The sequence below is a fragment of the Aptenodytes forsteri genome, unplaced genomic scaffold (genome assembly GCF_000699145.1).
Source record: "Aptenodytes forsteri isolate BGI_AS27 unplaced genomic scaffold, ASM69914v1 Scaffold208, whole genome shotgun sequence".
NCBI lineage: Eukaryota > Metazoa > Chordata > Aves > Sphenisciformes > Spheniscidae > Aptenodytes > Aptenodytes forsteri.
In genome coordinates this window covers 3,266,560-3,289,081 of record NW_008794963.1, presented here as the reverse complement: position 1 = coordinate 3,289,081, position 22,522 = coordinate 3,266,560, and the positions used below count along the sequence as shown (strand labels likewise).

The 22,522-nt window shown below is 38.9% G+C and overlaps 1 protein-coding gene across 1 annotated transcript in view; it reads right to left on the bottom strand.

Moving 5' to 3' along the window:
- Window positions 1-22,522, bottom strand: part of CPQ (carboxypeptidase Q) — a 165,295-nt gene that overhangs the window by 87,909 nt on the left and 54,864 nt on the right. The window contains exon 6 of the mRNA XM_009275482.2: window positions 15,682-15,889. Within this exon, the coding sequence (XP_009273757.1) occupies window positions 15,682-15,889 (208 nt within the window). The remainder of the gene's footprint in view (window positions 1-15,681; window positions 15,890-22,522) is intronic.

Genomic DNA, 22,522 nt, shown 5'->3' with positions numbered 1-22,522 from the left:
TTCACTCAGAGACATGCTTGGTCAGGACAAGGAGGACGCGAGCAGAAGGGAAAGTTAAAATTCTAATAAATGGATATGAAGTCTGATTTTTTCCGTGGGAGAATCCACTTCATCACCTATATTCATTTCCCCTGGCAGTTGTCTCCTACCCGTCCACTGGCAGACAAACTAACTGTAGAGATTTTGAAGAGTACATTTAAAAATGAGCAGTGGAGTCATATAGAGCATTAAAATCAAGGTACTAACATCAGATCTTGATTCTGCATTCAGCAGGAAACTACTGCAGTCAGCAGAACACTGGGATGGGAGCTCAGCACACACGCTGCTGCTATTTGGTATTTGCTGAGTCTTTGAAAAGCTGCTTAATTTCCAGCAAAAGAAAGAAAGGGAAAAAAAAGATACAGATCATCATGAGTCATGGATCTGGCCTACTGCATCTTTTGGCAAACTAAGTTTAAGCCAGTGATTACTAGCATCATGAATATTTGGGCATCCGCAAGGACTACGAAATCCAAGAGAATCCCCAGGCAAAGGAATGACTTCATCCGAGAGCAGAACTCGCATGCTTGGACTGGGGACTTGAGTTTCTTTCACTTGATGGGTCCCATGTGTGAACCCTCACAGGGATGGCTGCTCTGGGCTGTATACCACCATGGACATACATTTATCTACACGGGGTAATACAAATGCCAGTCTACTCCCCAGTAATTTCTATTTCCAAATGCTTGATGAGTCCAGATACTACTGGCAGGAAGAAGACAATGTCTCCTGAAATGCTTCTGCAGCCCAGATACAAATTGAGAAAACTTCAGGCAGATGCCATTTTCCTGCTTCTTATCCTGAGTTTACCTACCGGCCTATCTACTGGGGGAAGGCCCTAGGTCTTCAGTACAGGTTTTCATGGGATTGGTGACCCTTAGTCAGGTAGAACCCCCTACTCCCAAAGCCTGATCTTTCCCTGCCATTTAAGACATAAAGTAAGGGACTAAAATCTAATACTAGATCCATCCTTAGCTGTTTTTCAAAACTAGATAGATTAAAAATTCTTTATTCATAGCTGTAATACCGGAGTAGCCCTGGCTGTCTATTGACCTCTGTAACAAGTACGTGTTAAACACCCACTGGCAGTGTATCATTCTGCAGAATGAGTATCTGCCATATACTGTTTGTCCTTTAACCTATTCCAAGGGGAGAAAAATATGTATTGGAATGTCTTCTAAAAAGTTTTGTTTATTTTTGCTGGAGGAACAATGTTTGCAGATGTACATGGTGCTGTATTTCTGTGGCAGAGAAAGTGAGGTCAAAGGAAGCTAGCTGCCTTTCTCTGGAACAAAAGGTCAGTGAAAGCCCTTACTTCCTGAGGAATTTAATTCTACAGGCTTGGACCAACTTTGAGAAGTAACATCTCCTACAACAGCTTTGTCAGAATGTGGCCCATCATGTAAGAGGAGCATACCTACTGAGTTAACAGTTTTCATCCTGTGTTTTAGATAGCACAGGCCCATAAAACTGAAGAGCAGTAGAGAAGGATCAATACCTTGAATACGACTAAATCACATTTATCAGTATAGGGTACATATCTTCAGTAGAAGACAGAAGTACCAGGCCTGCGGATTCTTCAGAATGTCTTTTTGTCCCACCAGAACTCTTCTCTTGTCAAGTTCACCTTCATCTAGCTGTTCTTCATTCATGAACTGATCTCATCTAAGCACAAGATCAATGCAATCTCAGTCCTATTACTATAGAAATACGTGGTGAGGAAGAAAGAATATGTAGACTTGTCTGATCCACATGTTATTGGTTCTTGAGTCCGTGTTGTCTTAACAGGTCACCCCACAATTCTCTGAGGTTGTTGAAAAACAGGGAGAGAGAACTGAATGAAGGGAGTTTCATCACCACTCACGGGGACTGCTTCAGGAAGGACTCGAAGCATTTTAGCAGAGAACTCAGGAAGACATGAATGTTGTCTCTCTTTTAACCATTAACATTGCAACACAGGTGGCTCATCTTCTGGCCTGGACACTGACCATGCCAATTCTAGAAGGTTAAATTGTGACAGATGAGCTTATAGTAGCCTTTGCGTAGTCCTTCTGCGGTTTTGCTTGGGAATGAGAGGTTCAGGACAGAATAGCAGCTGGCACATTCAGTTTCCTTGGAGTTGCTTTAATGCATAAATACCTGAAGGAGAAACTACCCTCTGAATACTTCTCTCTCCCATTTCCTTTCAACACATAAATCAGAAATGAGATAACAATACTGGGTAGGAGAGGCAACCCCCTGTAGGTCACCTTGAACTCAGAGAGCAATTACTTAAAATTTGTAATTGAAATAAACGTGCCTCACACGGCTAGCACTGCATGGATTACATGAAGTGGTCAACTGAAGAGGAAAAATCTCTTTAGAAACCATCAGTGGCAAACCTCAGCCTCTGACTGCCTTCAGTTTTCCCCAGGACTTGCCCTTGCACTGTCAGCACTCCCCAGCGCAAACCAGCAACGCTGGGGAAGGCGCGTTCACCACGCATGCTGGAACTCAGCAGGGGAGCAGCAGAGCAGGCGCACAGTTAAAGTGTCACAAAAATAAATAAGGTTGACAGCAAAAACCAGAATTACTATTTCCATGCAGCTCTTCATTCAAAAACATGCTCCTGGCCCACAAAATGACAGCCTGTTCATGGCTGAGCCAAAAAGTCACAGAGGTCACAGGCTCGAGACCTGCACAGCACTTCCTTCCTCTTCCCAGAACCGCAGCCTGCCCACCAGCTGACTCATTTTGTCGACCACCAAAAAGGTTTCCATTATTTGGTACTCTGCAGGCCACAGTGTGAGAATCTGGATGCAGCACGCAGCTAAACAATTCTTCCTGCACTTAATTTCAAACAAATGGGAGAAGGAGGAAAGACTATCCACACCACTTCAAAAAGGGACTGCAGCAAGCCAGATGGTGGGGATTACGTCTGGGGGAAGGCTGCTGGTTTACGATGACAGGATGTGAGGGGAAAGGAGCTAGAAATTTGGCATCTCCACCAATGCAAACTTAGCACTGCAGTGCGTTACCTGTTGTGTGGGTAATGTTCCAGTGGTCAAGATTGTACCTCCAGGTCCAAGACTGAAACAGAAGGTCACATCATGGTATCTTGAATTCACATTTGCTTTGTTTTTGTAAATTTGTGATAGGCAGGTTACCTACAGAGTGTTTTTATTCATCACAATTAAATATTTTTGTGCCATTTATTATGCATGTGAAAAAGCTACGCAGAATTATTTCATTCCTTTGCTCACAGTTTGAATCAATTTTGCTATCTATGCTACCATTTTTCCTTCATTTTTATTCTTTTCAAAAAGCATTAAAACAAAGTGTGTAAAAAACTCTTAAAAAAAGGCTAGTTACTTTCAGATCCCTCTTCCAAGGTTCAAAGAAGATTGTGATGAACATTTTCGATTTATCACTTTTTAAAATATTGATCTTATGTACTGATACACACATCCAACCAATTCCAATTTCACCTGCAGAACAAAATCATTAAAGATGTATGTTTGTTAAACCTGTACCAGAAAATCATTTTATTTTCTTCTAGAGGCAAAGGTTTGATTAAATCTGAGAAACTGCAGAGAAAATGCAGAGAGCTCTGAAAAAATGGAAGTTTTTCACAGGACTGTCTAGACAACCTTAGATAAACTAAGGTTTCTTAATTACTAATTCAGTAGGTCAGCTTTAGAGCAATTGCATAGCATTATGCTAATTGTTTCAGATAAATAATTTCTGCGAATTATCATCTGATAGAGTTTACAACTGCAGCTGGTTCACCAAGGAAGATGGGGACAAAGATGTCTCTTATTCTACACCACAAGAGATAGATGCTTTGAGTTACATGATCAGAAAGACACCACATTACCTTCTGCCACTACACTCATATCCCAGGTCAGTGTTGCATCCATACAGCAAGACACTGTATTTATTCAACACAGTGCGGATAATCCCTTGATCACTGGTTCTGCTTGGTTCAACATCCCAGCTTTAAATTGGTATTAGCAATTATGATCCATATTACAATTAAATGTGTGGTTTCAGATAAGGGAAAAGAAAAAAAAAAAAGATCCGTTCTCTGTTTCGAAGATTCAACAAGAGATTTTAAAGCGCTCAAAGAAAGTTATTGAAAATATGCTAGTATCTTTTTGCACCACCCTGAGAGAAGAAACCCTTATCTATTACTAAAAGACACACATTTAAATGAAAATGCAATTATAGACAAAGCAGATTCTTTCAAACCACTAAAACTGTATTTATAGCAATTTAAACAGTTTCAATGCCACTAGACTTAAACAGCTAAAATTATTGCAAGCTAGCTGCTCTTTCTTCAACTTCTTAGTGGCTTTCAAACATCTTCTTAATTAAATGCATTAAGTGATTCTCAGTTAAGCAGGGAAAGGTTTGGTTGGAATTTTTTTGTTGTTTTTCCTTTAAACATACACAGCCTTTCCCAATTAAGGAAAAGTATCCCTTAGAAAACAGAACTGAAATTTCTTTGTGCTTTCAACACAAACCTGGATTCCTTTATCCTTTAACAAAATTGAATTTAGCAGCAAGTGATTCAATTTGACAGACACGCAAATTATGTATTTTCCCATCTATACATTATTGGCTGCATCTTAAATAGCTAACATTCGTGCTTAATGATATTGCAGAATCCTATGCTGAAAGGTCACTAAAAAAGCTTTAGATATGCTACATAGATAATCAGATAAACAAAGCCATTTCTTTAGTGCAGAGGCTTTTGAAACAAACTGCAGCAATTACAGCATGCCAAACAATCAGATGCTCTCTCAGCAGCCTGAGCTTTCTGCACTCACGAAAGATTGTCTAGATGCCTCCACTGATCTCTGTACAAACACATTCTTCAAGTGTGACCCTCCAACCCCCCAACTTGTGGACCTAAAACATGCTTGCTCGCATGACAAGACAGCTTTTCCAAGGAAAAGCTGGATGTTATCTCATTACTTTTATGCCACAATTTGTACCATGCCTGCTAAGTCCTAATTACCTCACAACTGTTTTCAGTGAATACAGCAAGGACCCTTATGAGCCACTCTGCCAGGGGCACACTGTACATTCAATTTCTGCTTCCTAAAGAAAAGCAGATAACATTTTATCCTGATAAGTATTGATGATTCCTATGAATTTGCCAAGATTATTCTAAACCGCTCTTCTCTCCTCCAGAGTATTTAGTACTTTATCTTTGTGACCTTGGCAACAATTGCAATCACATTCTTATTCCCTCCCCCTGGTCCAGTCACCACCAGATTCAGAAGGTCACACTGAAGCACGACCGAGAACATCCCCTGACTTCTTCTTAACTCACAGAAAAACCTGTTACAGATAAATGAAAATTGAAGTAATTTGAGTGTTAGCCATTGCTGACTTTGTACAACAAATAATCTCAAACATTCTGAAAGGCTTGCTGGGTATTTTGCAGGGGCAGGGAGGGCTGTTATGTCGATCTCTAGCAGGAAATTGTGTGCGTTACAAAGTCCACAAGTAAAAGAATATAAAGCTTATGTATTTTCATATAATCTAGAATAATATCCTTACCAATTTTGTTGAAATTTAACCAACCTATCAAAGCCAGCTTATTTATATTTCTTTATACTTAGCTGTATCTCTTTCCTGAAACTCAGCATTTAAATTTGTCTAGGCAATTTTAAATTAAACTACCAAATTAAATCAATGAAAAAGTAAATGCACCATACTTAGTGGGTAAGGGTGCAATCCAATTATTTTGTTGAACTTATTTGAAGGTTGGAAACTCTAATGAATGAGAAAAAAAATCATCAGACTTGGGCTTGCTATAAATAGGCTTATTAACTATAGCCTATTTATATGCACAGTATAACAGCTGCAGTCTTCCAGAAAGACTTTCAGAACAACTTGCAGAATGTGTTAAGAGACAGTCAAATAAAGTATCATCTGAACACTAATGCCAGCTAAGTGAACAGATCCCTGGAGCACTTTAGCATGTAAACTGAAGTCAGTGGACTTCAGGCAGAAGTGGAGAACATAAATCCAAGACATCCCTGACTTCAGGTTTACAATGCCAAGGAACAAAATCATACAAGTAGAACAGACCACAAGCTGTAGTATGTGCTTGTAAGATAAGACAGGGAGGAACATACTTGTCAACAGTTCAAGATCTTGTTTTTCCTTTCCTTCACAAAGAATAATGTGATCTCAGGTCCTCTTCCTTATTATTTGAAACGGGAAAGAAGAGGAGGGAGGACATCATGTTTTAGAGCTCAGTAATTGCTCTCCTGGCAAGAAGCTGGATGACAGACATTTCCCATTTGGAATGGTAGAATATGCTCTAGTCTGCCGAGGAGCATGCCACAGAAGAAGGTGTCCTAAAACTATCGTGTGTGTATATATATATATCTGTATCTATATCTATCTATATATATATATATCTTACAGCAACAAATTCCATTACAGTGAAGGAATATTATTTCATTAAATACCTTCTCCCACAAGCAGCACATTAAACTTGGCACACGGAGAGGATGAGAAAAATCTTTGTCCAGTTATCATCACTGAAAGCAGGAACTAAGCACAATGATCATTAGACCAGGCACACAATTCAAAAATAAAGCCCAGAATTTTAAGGGATACAGAAGTACTGCAATATTTTTCCCCGCTGAGTTGAAATATTTAAAATACAAGGAAAATCCTACTTCTATTTGCTTATATGCACTCTAGGAAAACACACTGATTTGGTGCAATTTCTAAAGCAGCATGGTTTACAGACTGTTTCACTTTACACCATGATATTATTCCATTCTCCACCCTGTACATGATAATGTATGTATGATTAGATGAAACAGGACACAGAGGGTTTTTTCTGAGTAATTTATACCAGGACACTGTACACTGTTCTTGAGACTAATATTTCACAATGATGGTTGTAAATTCAAACACTGTGATAGAAATCAGATGTCAAGGGACTATATAACTACCAGAAGAATACGCATTTTAGTTTATTTAGTTCAAATTTGTAAATTTGTAAACTAGTCTATGGAATAAACGACAGAATAAAAACTAGTGGGAAAAGCAAATGCAGACTGTGAGGAACATACTTTTCAGCATGTATAAAGAAGCAAACATACAAAACCTGTAGTACAAAATACATTTTCTGTTAAAGACCCTGTAACATGCCCTTTTTTTTCTTTGCAACTTCAATAAAGAAGAAATGGGATCTCAGTCCTAAACACATAAACCAGTTTACTTTTCTGACAAGTACTATTGAAAAGGCAACCATGTAAATCAGGAATTTATCAAAAATTTCCATTTACCTGTTACAATGAATTAGAATTATATTTGTGCACAACGAAATTCTAGATAACTTACATATTACATCACGATATATTGTTGGTATAAGTACTGATAATATTTGAGAAACTCTATGAACAAAACTCATTCTTTGATTTAATTAAGATTTTTGCCTGCCAGCCTCACAAGATCTCTAACATTTTATTAACAATCATTTTGGACAAATTTTTGCTGGTATAATGTGCTTTCCAGTGTATTTTGCTTTGCCAAACCATAATAAATACTTTTGCATCATTGTGACTATATTTACAATGTAAATGTACATTGTACATTGGCAAAATGCAATCTATAGTGGCAAAGTGCAAGGCCTTTAAGGTCTCAGAAGCCTAGGGGACTCCTTTTAGGCTGATGAAATTGTATAAAAAACTATGTAACAATGGTATTAAAAAAACCAAGAACAAATGATATCAACATTTGAAACACGTACTATCGAAGCAAACCAAGGCCTTGAGTCTAATTCTCTTAAAGACCATGCCATCTGTGGTCAGCTTATCATTTTCACCATCTCTCCCCACCTCCTTGTTCTCACAAAGCAGCAATGCAATGCACGAAATGCTAACAAGTCTACCCACAATTCTGCAGCTGGTTCAGTATTTTCTCAAGAATACTGTCTCTCTGCCCACCAAAACTACAAACTCTGCTAGATACTCTGCTACATCCTTGAGTAACCATCTCCCTCAGCTGCTGCAACCACACATTTCTTAGCATAACACCTCTACTGTCAGTATTTCAGTGCGATTGAACAGACCAAGTTCTTTCCCCCTTTCACCTCAGCCCCAGCCTGAACATTTTAGATTTCACTGCTATTAGCATTTCCCCTCCACTCCATTAACAATGTTAGCTCCGTCCACCATCTACAACCTCACTGTCAGGTCTTCCTCCACATTGGTCCCGTGTGTGAGAACCTCTGAATCTGTGTCGAACAGTCCTCTACATTCAACCCACACACTCTTAGACGTGCAGTTTTTCATCAGACTTGCATGGAAAATACGTATTTTTTTTAGCACTGCACTCATCTCCTGGACTGCAGACTCACTACGACAAGAACTATCTTGGTAGTCCTCCTTCTGTTGTACAAGGTCAATCATACTGTCTGCACCTAACAAATACAAACATACAACTACAGCTATTGGACTACTTCTGTAGTGAATAGGTTTTTTTAAACTAATCCTTGACACTTGGCACCGGCGTTTCTGGCACCTACTTATTCATAATGAAAAGTACGATATAGTTTCTTTCCTCCTTCCTCCTCAATATTGTGGTTTCTTACTTCATGCCTCAGGCAAGTATCACATCTGCCAAATCCAGGACTACCCTTTAGATACTCTTGTGTATCAGAATGCAAGAAGGATGCAGTGTAATTTTAGAAGATAACTTTTTCAATGTGGAGAAAAAAAAGTTTTCACAACCATTCTGTAAACCCTATGTATATTTGTAAATTATTACTGAAATAAAATCCCACAGTAATTCTTTAAACTGCTGTGTGGGAGTAGAGACAAAGGAATGGGTGGGAAGAAAAAATATTACAGTGTATCTATCTGCTTATACTCACACCATCAAAAGGACTACAAAACCGTGTGCTCAGATAAATTTGCTAGCCAATAGAACAAGCTCCCTAAAAGTTTGGTTTTAACTTCTAGTCTCACAATTTAGTTGGTTGCAGTTTAAGAAGCAGAGAAGTTAAAATCCAACCAAATGTTCCAAACAGTAATGCACAGAGCAAAGGTCTAGCAAGTAGCTTTGGGCTGATACCAGACTGCATTCAAAAAGAGAAAGAGGCTGGGGTAGGCAGCCAGCTGACGTGTATATGCTGGTATCTATGCCCAGGCTCAGGTGAAAGGCAGAAAGCACGCTGTCTGAGCTTACATTGAGAGAATCCAAATGGAACACGTGTAGCAGGGTGACAGCAGCACTCAATTCCTCCAAACTCCACTTGACTCTAGTGAGGAAGGCCACCTAGATGTCCTCATCCCTTGTCACTGTCACCCTGGTGCTGCAGTAATCTAGGATATCACCAGTTGTGTGCCAGTGAGTTGAGTTAGCACACTCTAAGGTGGTCCTGCTCCCTCTAGAGAGCGGTTGTTGATGGCAACTAAAGCTAATACATTTCTCCTTCATATTGCAATAGCTCATATGCAGCGATGGCTACTGTGCCTCAGCTGGCAAGAGGATCCTGTCAAAGAGCTGCTGGCTTGCTTGTACCCAGTGGAGCACATCCCTTCGTTCTGCTCTGGCATCACCAAGCTGAGAGACCCAGCAACTTCAGGTGTCTCCAAGATCAGCAGAGACTGCTACCATCCCAGCCCTCTCCCCCACCCTCAGCTGCCCATTTATAGATATGGTCTAGTTATTTTGAAAACATCTGAATGTTACAAAGGTCACATTACACTGGTGAACCTGACCTGATGCCTTCCAGCAAAATTGTATCAGGAAAATAATTTTAAAAAAGATGTAAGCTATTTTGAATCTTTCTTCCACATATACACATTCACTTGCTCCACCAATATTTCAGACACACACTATAAGTAGTACAATGCTTTTTAACTGTTGCCCCTTAACGACATCAACCACATATGTACAAATCACTTACAAGATGTATTTGTTGCATACCCAGATACTGAGGTTTCCAAAACACATGCCCTCTTTAGGACATATTGGTCATTCAGAGTCAGAAGGCGAACTATTGTCAAGTTCTCCCCTGCAGAATTAAATGCTTTCAGTCAGCTCTTGGGTTTTAAATGGGCAATTCAAGCTTTAGAAGATTTGCCAAGCTCTATACCACAAAATTTAGCATGCACTTCAGACTTAAAATTTGGTAGGCCTTCTGGCAATTCAAAAAAAAAAAAAAAAACAAAACAAAACACATTTTTAAAATGGTCAAGTTACAAAGAAAAATTTTCCTCCATATCAGTTTCACATTAGTTTGACTGTTTTCATCACGACAAGACCTCTGTTTAAGAACAAATGATGGCAATATTGTCACTCCCACAAAGCACACTATAAAACCAACCCCCTCCATTAATAGTACAAAGTCCTGTTACTAATAAAACAAACACACACATACACAGAGGGTACTACTCCTTTCAGCAAATATTGATACAAAAACTTCAAAGAAAATAAAATATTTCCTAACAGTGCCAATGTTCCTTCTTCACCCTTTCTCTTGCTCCTTTTTCATCATTTCTCCTTCTTCTTCTTCTTTCCCATCAGTTCGCTATCATGAAGTAATGGGCTGGCACTCTCAAAACCCAATCTCCATCGTCATCTGTTATATTCTTTTAAATTCTCTTAAATTCTAGCAGTGACAGACATCAGCTTACAGTCACAGAAGAGAGGCTCACAGAAGTGCACTTACAAACCCTTCAACATTTTGGAATGAATAGCAAAACAATCCACATGGAGAAAATGTGATAATGGAGCCATAAGGTGATGGCACCAGGCTCTTAAAACATTTCTACTCAAAGCTCTATTGTATGCATGATCTAGTTTGAGCATAGGGATATCTGGAAGCCACATCAAAGGGCTAATGGATAGACATTTTGTTAACATATGTAGAACTGATGCCAGGCCATAAAACAACATTGTACTGAGTATTACACAGCTTCAGAGAAGTCGTCTTTTTTTTTTCTCGCGTTGGGGTTTTTTTTTTGGTCTACAAATTATTTCTTCCCTTATGTGCATGAATGCCTAACAGGCTCAGAAGCCTGGACAATTTTCATGTTCTCTTGTTCCCTGGAGCTTTGCCCAGTATCACAAATTCTGAGAGAGGGCTGATTTTTGAAATAGGGAAAGGAAGAAGAATTAAAAAGTAAACAAGCTGCTGTTTCCTTTGTAGAACAGGTTCTGTTACATCAGTCACGGACTGGTAAAGAACTTCACAATCTATTACCTCAGCATCTCTGTTTCTCAGGTCATTCCTAGGACTGCTACTTTCAAAGTGCTGTCCAAACTTGGCTCAGAGCTACAGTACATTCTTCAATGGTCTTTTATGCCTGTGGTGTTCAAAATAGAGTCACTTTTCAAATGGTACATTTTGTAGATATGGCACTCCATAAAAACAGGAGGCAAAAAACCAGTGTAGAGTGAATTCCTGGAACAGCTGTTCAGGATTCAAAAAAAGCCTCTTACGAGCCCCTCGTTTCTGCTCTACAGTATTTATGCTAGATTGCAGAATAATGAGCAACCATTAAATTTAGGCACTTAGGAAACTGTTTTCCTATTACTTAGTAACTGTTAAGATAAGTAAAACAGTACTGCACACCAAGAAATATGCAGTATGGAAAGATACTGAAAGTCAGGATTATAAAAGTGTTACATCTTTATCCACTTCGATACCTTTTCAGTTAATCGAGTATTTTGTGGTTCCATGTTTGGCACTTTAGGTACATTGAAGCCAGACTAAGAAGAAACAGCCACTATTTATAGCATTTCCCCAGAGATGGGAACAGTTGCTTCTGCACTTTAAGACCAATCATGTTACATCTGTATTAAAAGGAGAAGACAAACATGTTTTACTGCCAGCTCTGCCTGAATTTCAAATGAAAACCACATTAGTTAACTTGTGAATTTCTCAGTCAGTCAGTCTCCAGCGTCAACTTCCATAGTTTAAATAAAACATCTCACCAATACACAATACAGTACAAAAGGATGCTAACAGCATGGTCCCAGGTTCAACGGTGTGCTTCAAAAACTCCTTCTCCAAGATAAAAGCCAGGAATGGACTGCAAATGTCTCTAACCTGCAATAGCCTGGACCTCAGCAGGTTCTGCTACATTTCACAAACTCTTTGGCTCAACTGTCAGAAGTCACACAGGCTTAAATATGTTAAGTCCCACAACCCACAGGTTCTCCACTCTCGCTGCTGTCCTAAGCACCATGAGAATGAGATCCCAAGCTCAGAAAGGCTGCCAGGGCACCAAGTCAAAGCATGTTTAGTCCCACTGCTTCCAATCTGTTTATATGAAAAAAAGCTTGATCTTGAACTCATTATCTTATGGGCACAGGCTCACCTCCTTTGGGCACTTACAGAGATTCAGGCCTCAGCAGGCACTAAATGAGGACCTCGGGACTGACAGCGAGGATGGTGGATGTCTCTGCTCGGAACATGCACAGTCATGCCCGCTCTGACATTAGCAAGGGTCCTGTCTGGGGAGAGCAGCGCCTCCCTAACTTAGAAGGGATAATACAAAGATAAACAGAACAGAGACATTGGCGAGACACTTAACTTTACTGACAGCATGACAAAATCCATTGCCTTTTTCTGTTCAGACGCTTTCTACACCACCTGAAAACTTGATAGTGCAAAGTTGCAACTTACAGTAGGTTTCAATGTATATTTTTCTTAGTTGGAACAAGTGAAGCTAAAGCATTTGCTTAGTGCTACTGGCTGGCCAAACAGAAAGGATAAAGCAGAACAGAAACCTGAAGTATCAGTGGGTTAACTTTTCAAAAGTACCTGCATGCCTTTGGTGCAGAGCTGCCTCAAAAAGCAACAGGACATCTGCACTCATGTCACATCATCGCTTCTGAAGATGAATGCATTCCTGAGAGCTTGATGCTTCACAAAGCAGTAATTATATTTCTTTTATTGCTTTAAGTTGTTCAGAAACGTGTGTTAAAGATAAGCACAGGTGCCTAAACAAAGGTTTACAAGTTTGATAATTCTGAGTATCAATTTTGATAATATCAAACATTTCTTGCAACAGCAAAACAAAGCATGTATTACAAGACTTTAAGAACACTAAGTCTAAAATAAAGCAAACTTTTAGGAAAATACATCAGAAGTATTTAAACTACTTTTTTTTCTGTTTTCCTTAACATTTTTCTAGTTTTACTTTTTTTCCCTCCATTGCTATATGCAAGTATCCACACAAAACATTTGGAAAAATTACTTAAAAAGGAGGAACTGACCTGGACATGCTGCAAAAGTGGTGAAATAAAGCAAAAAAAAAAAGGTCAGAAAAAACAGTAAATCATTTTCCCCTTTCAAGGATTTTAGTAATAACATTCAACATGGCTTGTAACAGATAAAATTTTCAGACAAATATGATTTCGGATCTTGGCGATTATATTAATAAACATGCTAAAACCTCACAGGAGGAATTAATGAATTTTTTATAAATCAAGCAGTATATTAAATTCTGGTCAATATACAGATGAACACAAACATGCCTAACATGAAGTTACATCTAGAACTGTATCAATTCTCACCAGACTTCTTCAGTATCCTACAGTGACCCTCATTTTCAATTAAGTTCCAGTTTTTTAAGTTATAATTTGCCACAATACCTGTGACCAGTTATGTTTCACAGGCTTCAGCTTAATTCCAAACTGTTTTGCTTTAGACCTTTGCAAGAGTGATACCACCCGCTGCTGATTTCTCACCCAGAGTTCAGAGATCCTGATTTGCTTTTGTTTCAATTCAAAACTTAAATTGAATTTTTGGCCTGTGAAAATGGCACCTTTCTATTCCCCTGGATTTGTAATGCATTTTGAAACACTTTGGCATAAAAGGCATTGTAAGAGTTTGGGTCTGCAGTGTATTTTATTGCCTAAATAGCTAGATGGTTCCCATTTTTACCGGAGTAACACAGTGGAATGAGCGTGGTGAAGCACCCATTAAGGCTCCAAGAGGAACTGAGTACTAAAAAACCTAAACATTCACTTGTTTTATTTTTCTGTTTCTTGGTTACATTTTCAAAGTGTGTCCACTACCACTCCCATTAACATCAGCAGGGGGCTTGTAAATAAGTCTTTACCCAGTGTTTCAAAAAACTGAGCTTCTTAGTGGAAGAAGTGAAGAGATCCCAATCCACTTCATTACTTAAAGAAACAGAGCAGGACAGCAAAGAGAAAATCAAGTACATGCAAGCATCTTAATGCATCTTTGAAGGTTACATGTGGACACTTTATAATCTGAATTGAAATGTCGTAATTTTGAAATACACCAAACATAATTCAGGAAAGACAGCCTATTAGCTGGTTAGAAGCACTGCTAAAAATTCAGATGACATAAAATTAAAGTAGCTGTACCCTAATTTAGAAGTTGGGGCATTGTCTTTAACTTGGTAAACATAAGTTTCATGAAGCTAAACTCATAGGTGATGGTATGCAAATTGATCAACCCCGATGGTCCTTACTTTTTCCCTGCCCAGTGATCAAGTTTCTGAAACGGTACATTCATGCTAACACTGAGAATCTCTAGACATCGCAGGCCAGAGCTGCAGAACTACCATCTCAGAAACAATAAAAAGTTGTAAGAACTATGCCTGGTTTAAAGGATGGAGATAGTCATTCTTACTTTCCATTGAAGTTAGAAAACTACAATGTTTAAAAAAGAATCGTGGCTCAGTAGATGTACTTCAGCAGCAATTTCTAGTGCTGCTGTAACTGAGGTTGCATCAGCATTTTCACAATAAACCATACTGCCAGAAAAATCATTCCATGTTGTAAGCTGACATAGAAGACCTCATACCAGGCACAAATCCTTCAGCACCACGTATTTAGTTTGTATGACTTTTGGCTAAGAAGTTGGAAGAAAAGAGAAAGCATGAGGAAAAGTCTTAAAATGGAAACCAACAATTTAGGATTAACTAGTGTTCAAACAGAATTTGCAGATACTTTTTAGCACAGATGGTTTATTCCTCCAAATTAACACACATACAACTCCTGCTAAACACAGCAATGATTTGCACAAGAAAAAACATCTTCGAAAAAGTTAAACTGACATCCTGCATTCACGTTTACGTTTGAGGAAAAACTCGGGCAAAACAATTTTATTTCCAGACAGCAGAACCTGGCTTATCTGCCTGATCAAGAAATCACTTGAAGATTATTAACAGAACAATAAGCAAATGCCGAGCACAAATCATTATGGCCACATTAACTTACTACTTGTTATTTAAAACAATAACTGTATTCATTACAGTGATAGGATTTCACCTCTGCTTCCATACACACTTCTTTGTAAGCCTATGCAGATGGTACTATTTAAAGTGAGCTTTAAGCCAGGGAAACAAAAAAGGAGGACGTTAAATTGTGTACAGTTTAGTTGAATTTCCTGTTCTTAGAACACAGTAATTCTTATAGTTTTCTAAAATATACGCTAGTACGTTAGAACTGAGCCTGGTGGTTTCAAACCTGCTACCTGAAAGAGACTGAAAAGCCGAGATGTCTGAAATGTAGAAGAGTAGGTGACTAAGAGTTACTCGTTTGAGGGATTTCTTAGGAAGGGCTGTTCTTTGGTTTTGTTTTTTCATATTTTTAAAGAACACAATAAGTTTCTTTTTGTATATTCTCACTCACCTGCTCTGGGTACTTGCTTCCAACTATCTCTGCCACGGTGTTAAAGGAAGGAGAGTCTGGATAGGTCTTAGCCCCCATCTTCAGGTGCACAACGATCTTAGTGCCCCGGAAAGACATCCGTGACATCATTTCAGCATCTTCCACAGAGATGCAAGCAGTGGGAATCCGGGGCACATCAGGCTGGTAATTCTGCCACCCAGTATGTGGGCTGTGAAAAGAAAAATAAAAACACAGTCTTAACAAGTTAGCGCCCTAAATTATTATCATTATTACAGAATTATTAACAAGAAAACTTTCACTACCATCCCCAGCAGACTCTCAAAAAGGATATATCTACTATATAGATAGATATATCTATCTATTTTTAAATAAACCTTTTGATAAAATACATCAAGTGTTTTTATACTAATCAGAATATCTGACTGTCACCATTCCGTATGTCTGGAAAGCTATTCTGTGTCAGCTCTATTTAGGTCATTGCCATGCTTTGACATTACAGTAGTAAATCCTCTGATACCACGCTTCGCTGCTTTATCAGGAAGAAAAGCAATGAAAAACCAGTAAGTGAACAGTTCGTAAGAAGTGCATTTTTTTCCCTCTGACAAGTAATGAAATTAAAATTCACTACTTCAACTATTTCAACATCAGAGTGGAGATTTATTTTGAAGAGCACTAATATGAGAGACTTCAGGAAAAATAAGACAATAAGACCATAAAAAAAATGCACATTTATTTGTTGTCAGTACACTCGAGATTTCAACCACTACCTGTAGATGAAAGAGAACTAAAAAAAAAAACCCCAACAACTAACTTTATATAAATTACGCAAAGAAGAAGAAAAATATGCACCACTAGATGTAAGGCCTCAGTGTCTTCCATTTAGGAATAGCTATGCCTTGTAGAGGAAAAAAAAAAGGGAAAAAAAACAAACCCAAAATAATCACGAAGTTCCTCTGACATTCACAGTGTGATATAGAGTGACTTCTTTCCTCTCAGAAAGCTGTAGATGGTTTCATGACTATTTAAAGCAATTATTTCCCTTCCAGAGGCTCCTTCTACCACTGCTGCGTGCAGAGCTAACTGGAGTGAGTGATTCCACATCTGACATCACAGGATCTCTAAAAGGTATGGGACAAGTTCCTTGACAAGTTCCTTCAATGTTTTTTTCACATTTGGCCATTATTTACGTATTTCTCATTTTCTGGTGCTTCTGTTGAGATCTTTGGATCTGACTTGCAGAAGTACTGAGTGTTACAGCTGCAGCCGACGTCAATGCTTTTAAAGTGAAGTTGCATATAAAGGCAGATACAGCGGAAAAAACCACGTGTGGGAAAAAAGAGAAATCAGGATCTAGATGTATGCCCAAATTCACAAATACTCCCGATACGAAATCATTCATTGCCTTCATTTCCCATTTGTAAAATGGGAATAAAAATACTCTTTGTTTCACAGACAGGGAAAAAAAAAGGAATAAAAATACTCTTTCTTTCAAGAGGACTGACTCAATGAACACTTGAGAACCATTCTGATACCACAATAATGATCGGAAATTGACTGTTATACAACTACATGTCCTAAATCCTAAAATAAGCTTAGAACTGCGCATTGAAATATTAGGGCAAAACTCTGAATAAGCAGCTCTTCAGTACTGGCCATCCTCTGCAGTAAATCTGTAAGCTGAAGTAATACATCTGCAACCCTTCATTTCAGGTCTACTTTGTAATTCTCAAGCTTCAGTCACTACTCAAGAGACATTTTCAATATACGTAAAATATTCAGTCATACAGAGGCTTCCTCAATGTTCTTGAATATGCTATTTATCTATTTGTCTCAGCTACTAAATTCTGACTTTATCAGTGAAATGCCAGTGAGTAAAGTTTCCACAGGAAATCTCTAAAGCTAAAGCATATTCTTTACCTACGTGTTACCCTCTTAAGCTAAACCGTATCTTTACCTACATGTTACCTTATAAAGAAGGGCAGGAGTCGAAGCTTTCAAACCAGATTACAGACATTCTTCACATCAACTGTTACAATTTTTAATGCTATTTTTCCATATAATAAGATTGAGGTTGGCAGGGACCTCTCGCGGTCATCTGGTCCAACTCCACTGCTCAAGCAGGGCCACCCAGAGCTGGTTGCCCAGGATCATGTCCAATATGTGAAAATCTTCACCTATGAGCCTACTTAGAGTAGCAGACACATATTTCTTTAAATGTAAAGAAAAATTGAAAAAAATTGGGGGCATCTTTAAGTCTTCTAAACTGGAAAAAACCCCACTTAATTCCTGGAGGAGATGTGGTGAGGAGGAAGGGCAAAATCCACTTTCTAAGGATCTAGATTAGGTAAAATTGGAGAGATTATTCAGTTCTATTTGTTTAGAAGAATAAATCCTTCTCAACCATAACAAGTCATATTGTAATCAATAACATAACCCACAGAGTAGATATGTAAAAACATTTATTTGTAAACAAAATACTAAAATTCAGTTACAGAGGTCTTATGGGAGCTGCTTCAGAGTGTAGACAGATCTCTTTATTAGGTGGCAACAGTTTAGGAAGTTATTGCTCCCAGTTGTTTAGGGCTGAACCTCACACGAAGGCCGGTGCCCCTTCTCATCAGCTTTGCAGGTCGGCTGACCTGTAGCTCACCTTTGAAATAACAGAGTTACCCTGGTACTCAGAATCTCTTGTGCCACATAATCCTCCCTAAGTGGGATAAATTCACGTACTTACAAGTTCAGATCTTATATTTTTTTTCTTTCCCTTTGTCCCTGTAAAAATAAAAAAGCCCCCCTCACCCCCACTTTTAAACTGCGACAATTTGCTGCATATGTTTAATATTTCTTTGAGTGTTTGGGGATATACCCAGCATGTTAACCAGGAGACTTTCCAAAAAACATAAAATAAACAACACACTGGGGAAAAAAAAAAAAAAAAAGATGACAATTTCATGTATTAATGTTCAAAAAAAACCCCTAAATTCAACAACTGAGCACAAGCAGTTTCTGCTCATTCTAAATGAACCCATTCACCTGTGTCTTCTGGCAAGATCATGTCTTAGTACTAACATGCCCTGCACGCTGAACTGCAGTAATTTAAGTTTTATCACCACCTGTACTGATTTCACTCTCCTTGTTATTTCCCAGATGCTCAACAAAAGAAACCCCTAAAACCGTATTTGTTTCTCCAATAGTAGCAATTACATTTCCTTCAGATGCTCAATCCCGATGCTCCACCACAACTGTGAATAAAGCTTCTGACAACCCACTGAGATGCGCGCATGTTTACACACCTCAAACGAATGAACGTTTGCAGGTACAAAATTTACCCCAGCTAGCCCAAAAAATAAACTTTGAAGTCAACTGGTAGTCTTTATGCTCAAAGACTGCTATTTTTATGCTCGAACTACTATTTCGCCAAGATTATAAAGGTAAACCAAAGACATTTTGGCACAGGCAGGCAGAGCCAGCAACTGTTCAGATGATACTGGGACCTAAAGGGAATGGATGACTGTCCAAATGATTGCTACAAAAAGGGAAATGGACGCTAAGCATGACCAGTACAAAGGCACAAGGCAGCATCACAGTCCTGTACGTTCCTAATGCTACAAGATGAACTCACATAGAAAACATTTGTGGCAGACACTGAGCATCCTGGGATATACCTGATTAAAGTTTACATGCATGCAAAACACGCCATGCGTTAAGTATATCTACGTAATAAATTGCTTAATAAAGTGTCAAAGAGTACATCAAAAAAATTCTAAGTAAATTAAGCCCCTTTTATGCAGAGATAACCAAAAACTGGAGAGGCTGCTGACCATATGGCAAGACCTGAGCAAGAATTAACTAAACAAAATAGAAAAGAAATTACTAGCAGACTGTGTGTAACAGATGAAGACGGAGAGCAGCAGTCCCGAGTTTGGCTCAAAGCCGGGTGAGGAGGATGTGGTTCAGGAGAAAGAATTTTGGTACTGGTGGGCAAGGATGATTTTTTTTGTCAGCGAGTCTGAACAAACACGGCTTTGTGGCTATTCTTTCTAAAAAAAGCTTACGAAGATCTACTTCAGCCATAATGTGTATACACACACCCCCAATGTGCAATTCTTCACACCAAGCTCATAAAGCAATCTAGGGCTGGGAAATACAAAATGAACGTTGTCTAAGTATCCTTAGTTTACTCACTCATACAAACACATTGTGAGACACTAATTACATACGTAAGCACCTATTTTCTACAGGACCCATGCCATATTCACTGTACCAACCACATGTAATCTAAACATTCATATCAGGTCAGCTAGTTCGTTATTATTAACTTAAATCATAAGTCAATGATTTATTGATCATTGTAGAAAACATTCTATTATTGTAGAAACAAAATACATTCCTGAATAGAATCATAAATTGAGTGGTTAAACATTGGAACAGGCTGCCCAGGGAAGCGGTTGAGTCACCATCCCTGGAAGTATTTAAAAGACGGGTAGATGAGGCGCTTAGGGACATGGTTTAGTGGACATGGTGGTGTTGGGTCGACGGTTGGACTCGATGATCTTAGAGGTCTTTTCCAACCTTAACGATTCTATGATTCTATGACTATATTAATCACTAGCAAGATCACAGCCTTAACTCTTGGTAATAGGCTCACATCCTCGTCATACTTCGGTTCTTATTTCACTTGTATATGCTACATATCACAGAAAACCCCCTCACATACAAAGCTTTACACTTTAAAGGAGTGATGGAACATCCTTGTAGCAAAACAGAAGGGAAACTGTACATCTTAGATCTCATGCTTAGCTATGGAGAACAGCTACTCATGAGTGCCTCACTCCTTTATCTTTCTCTTCGAGAGCAGCATGGCAAGGGCTGAACTGCATTCAAGTAAATTCCCTTTTCCAGCACCATAAACAAGACAGCAGCAGAGTCCTTACAAAACAAAACTTGTCCTTCTGCGCACTCAGACTGTGTACGTTCTTTCAAGATTCTCACCATTATCTGGATAGAGAGGCCAAACTGTAACGGAATTAATCAAAATGTCAAAAGTATTGTTAATCTTCTCAGAAGAATTAGGTGTTTAAAAATAAAATCAAGGCTATTCCCATTTTACAGCCACTTGGCAAAATATAAAAGAAATAAATTCAGCCCAATTTAGTGTTTCTGTCATCACTTGTCCCAAGATTCTCTTGCTTTGCTTGCTTGTTATATTGGCTTTGTAGGATTTGATTTGTTGATTTACAGTAAGTTGAAATAATAGCAAGACTGCTAAATTTGAAGCAAAATATGAATATGCACAGAAAATTTTAAGAAACTAAGGAGCAAAAATATGATGTGGTACAAATATGGAATTAAATACTATAGCAGTCTGTTACCAAGGATAGATTATTTGGAGTCTAGTTATACAGTCTCTTCCAGAACACTTTCTACCAACCTTTAATTGATGTAGCATCTGCACAGTGTAATGAAGTGTAAGAGAGACTCCAGAAACTATTGGCCTTACCAAGGAAAACTCCCTTTGAAAAAGAGTACAGCATTAGTCTGGTACCACATGGACTCCATTTAAATTAACATTTAGAAAACTGTATCTAATCCGTGCTAGGCACTCATTAAAATTAGCCTTTACCAAACAAGCATAATAGCTTTGACGTAATTACGTATGTGCTAGGCTACAGAATGCAACTAACACATATATGTTTGTATTTCATACAATATTCAGTACACATGCACCAAGGGAATTCTACGATAACCGCAGAAGTTTTTAAAAAAATAGCTGTCATGGTTTAACCCCAGCTGGCAACTAAGTCCCACACAGCTGCTCGCTCACTCCCCCCACAGAGAGATGGGGGAGAGAATCGGAAGAGTAGAATTGAGAAAACTCGTGGGTTGAGATAAAGACAGTTTAATAGGTAAAGCAAAAGCCACGCGGGCAAGCAAAGCAACAGGTGTTCAGTCATCTCCAGGAAAGCAGGGCTCCATCACGCATAACAGTTACTTGGGAAGGCAAATGCCATCACTCCAAACGGCCCCCCTTTCCTTCTTCTTCCCCCAGCTTTATATGCTGCACATGACGTTATATGGTATGGAATATCCCTTTGGTCAGTTGGGGTCAGCTGTCCCAGCTGCGTCCCCTCCCAACTTCTTGTGCACCCCCAGCCGACTCGCTGGTGGGGTGGTGTGAGGAGCAGAAAAGGCCTTGACTCTGTGTAAGCGCTGCTCAGCAATAACTAAAACATCAGTGTGTTATCAACAGTTTCCAGCACAAATCCAAAACATAGCCCCATACTAGCTACTATAAAGAAAATTAACTCTATCCCAGACAAAACCAGGACAATAGTGTAGATTAGATATGGTTTGTCAAACAAGCAGCAGAAAACAACTGTGAATGGTAAAATGATAAAATGAAGCAAGTCCAATGAATTCCACCCTGGGACTATCTGACTGCTGAGAAGTGGAAGAGTCTGCACAGTCCTTTCCAAACCTCTGTAGGAAATGGAGGCTTGCATCAGCTGCTCTTCAACTGAAAAAGAAACTTTCTGCATCTTACAGACATGAGGATGACTCTCCAGCAGCTGACAATACCTTGAGGGAACCATTTAAGTCATACACCTGTTTGGCCTCCTTCTGCCCGATATGAACAATCAAGCTCCCTCCTCCTGTGTTTACATCCCCGCCTTGTGGGAACGCAGCTGCCTGCTGCACGCTACCATAGGTATGTTAGCAGAGGGCTCCTGGAGGGAACGCCAATGACAGTCCTAATTGCTAGCAGCTGCAAAGCTTCTGGCTTCCTGGGGTTTCTTTTTATTTTTTTCTTGAACTCCTGGCTTCTCAGCCTTGAGCAGAA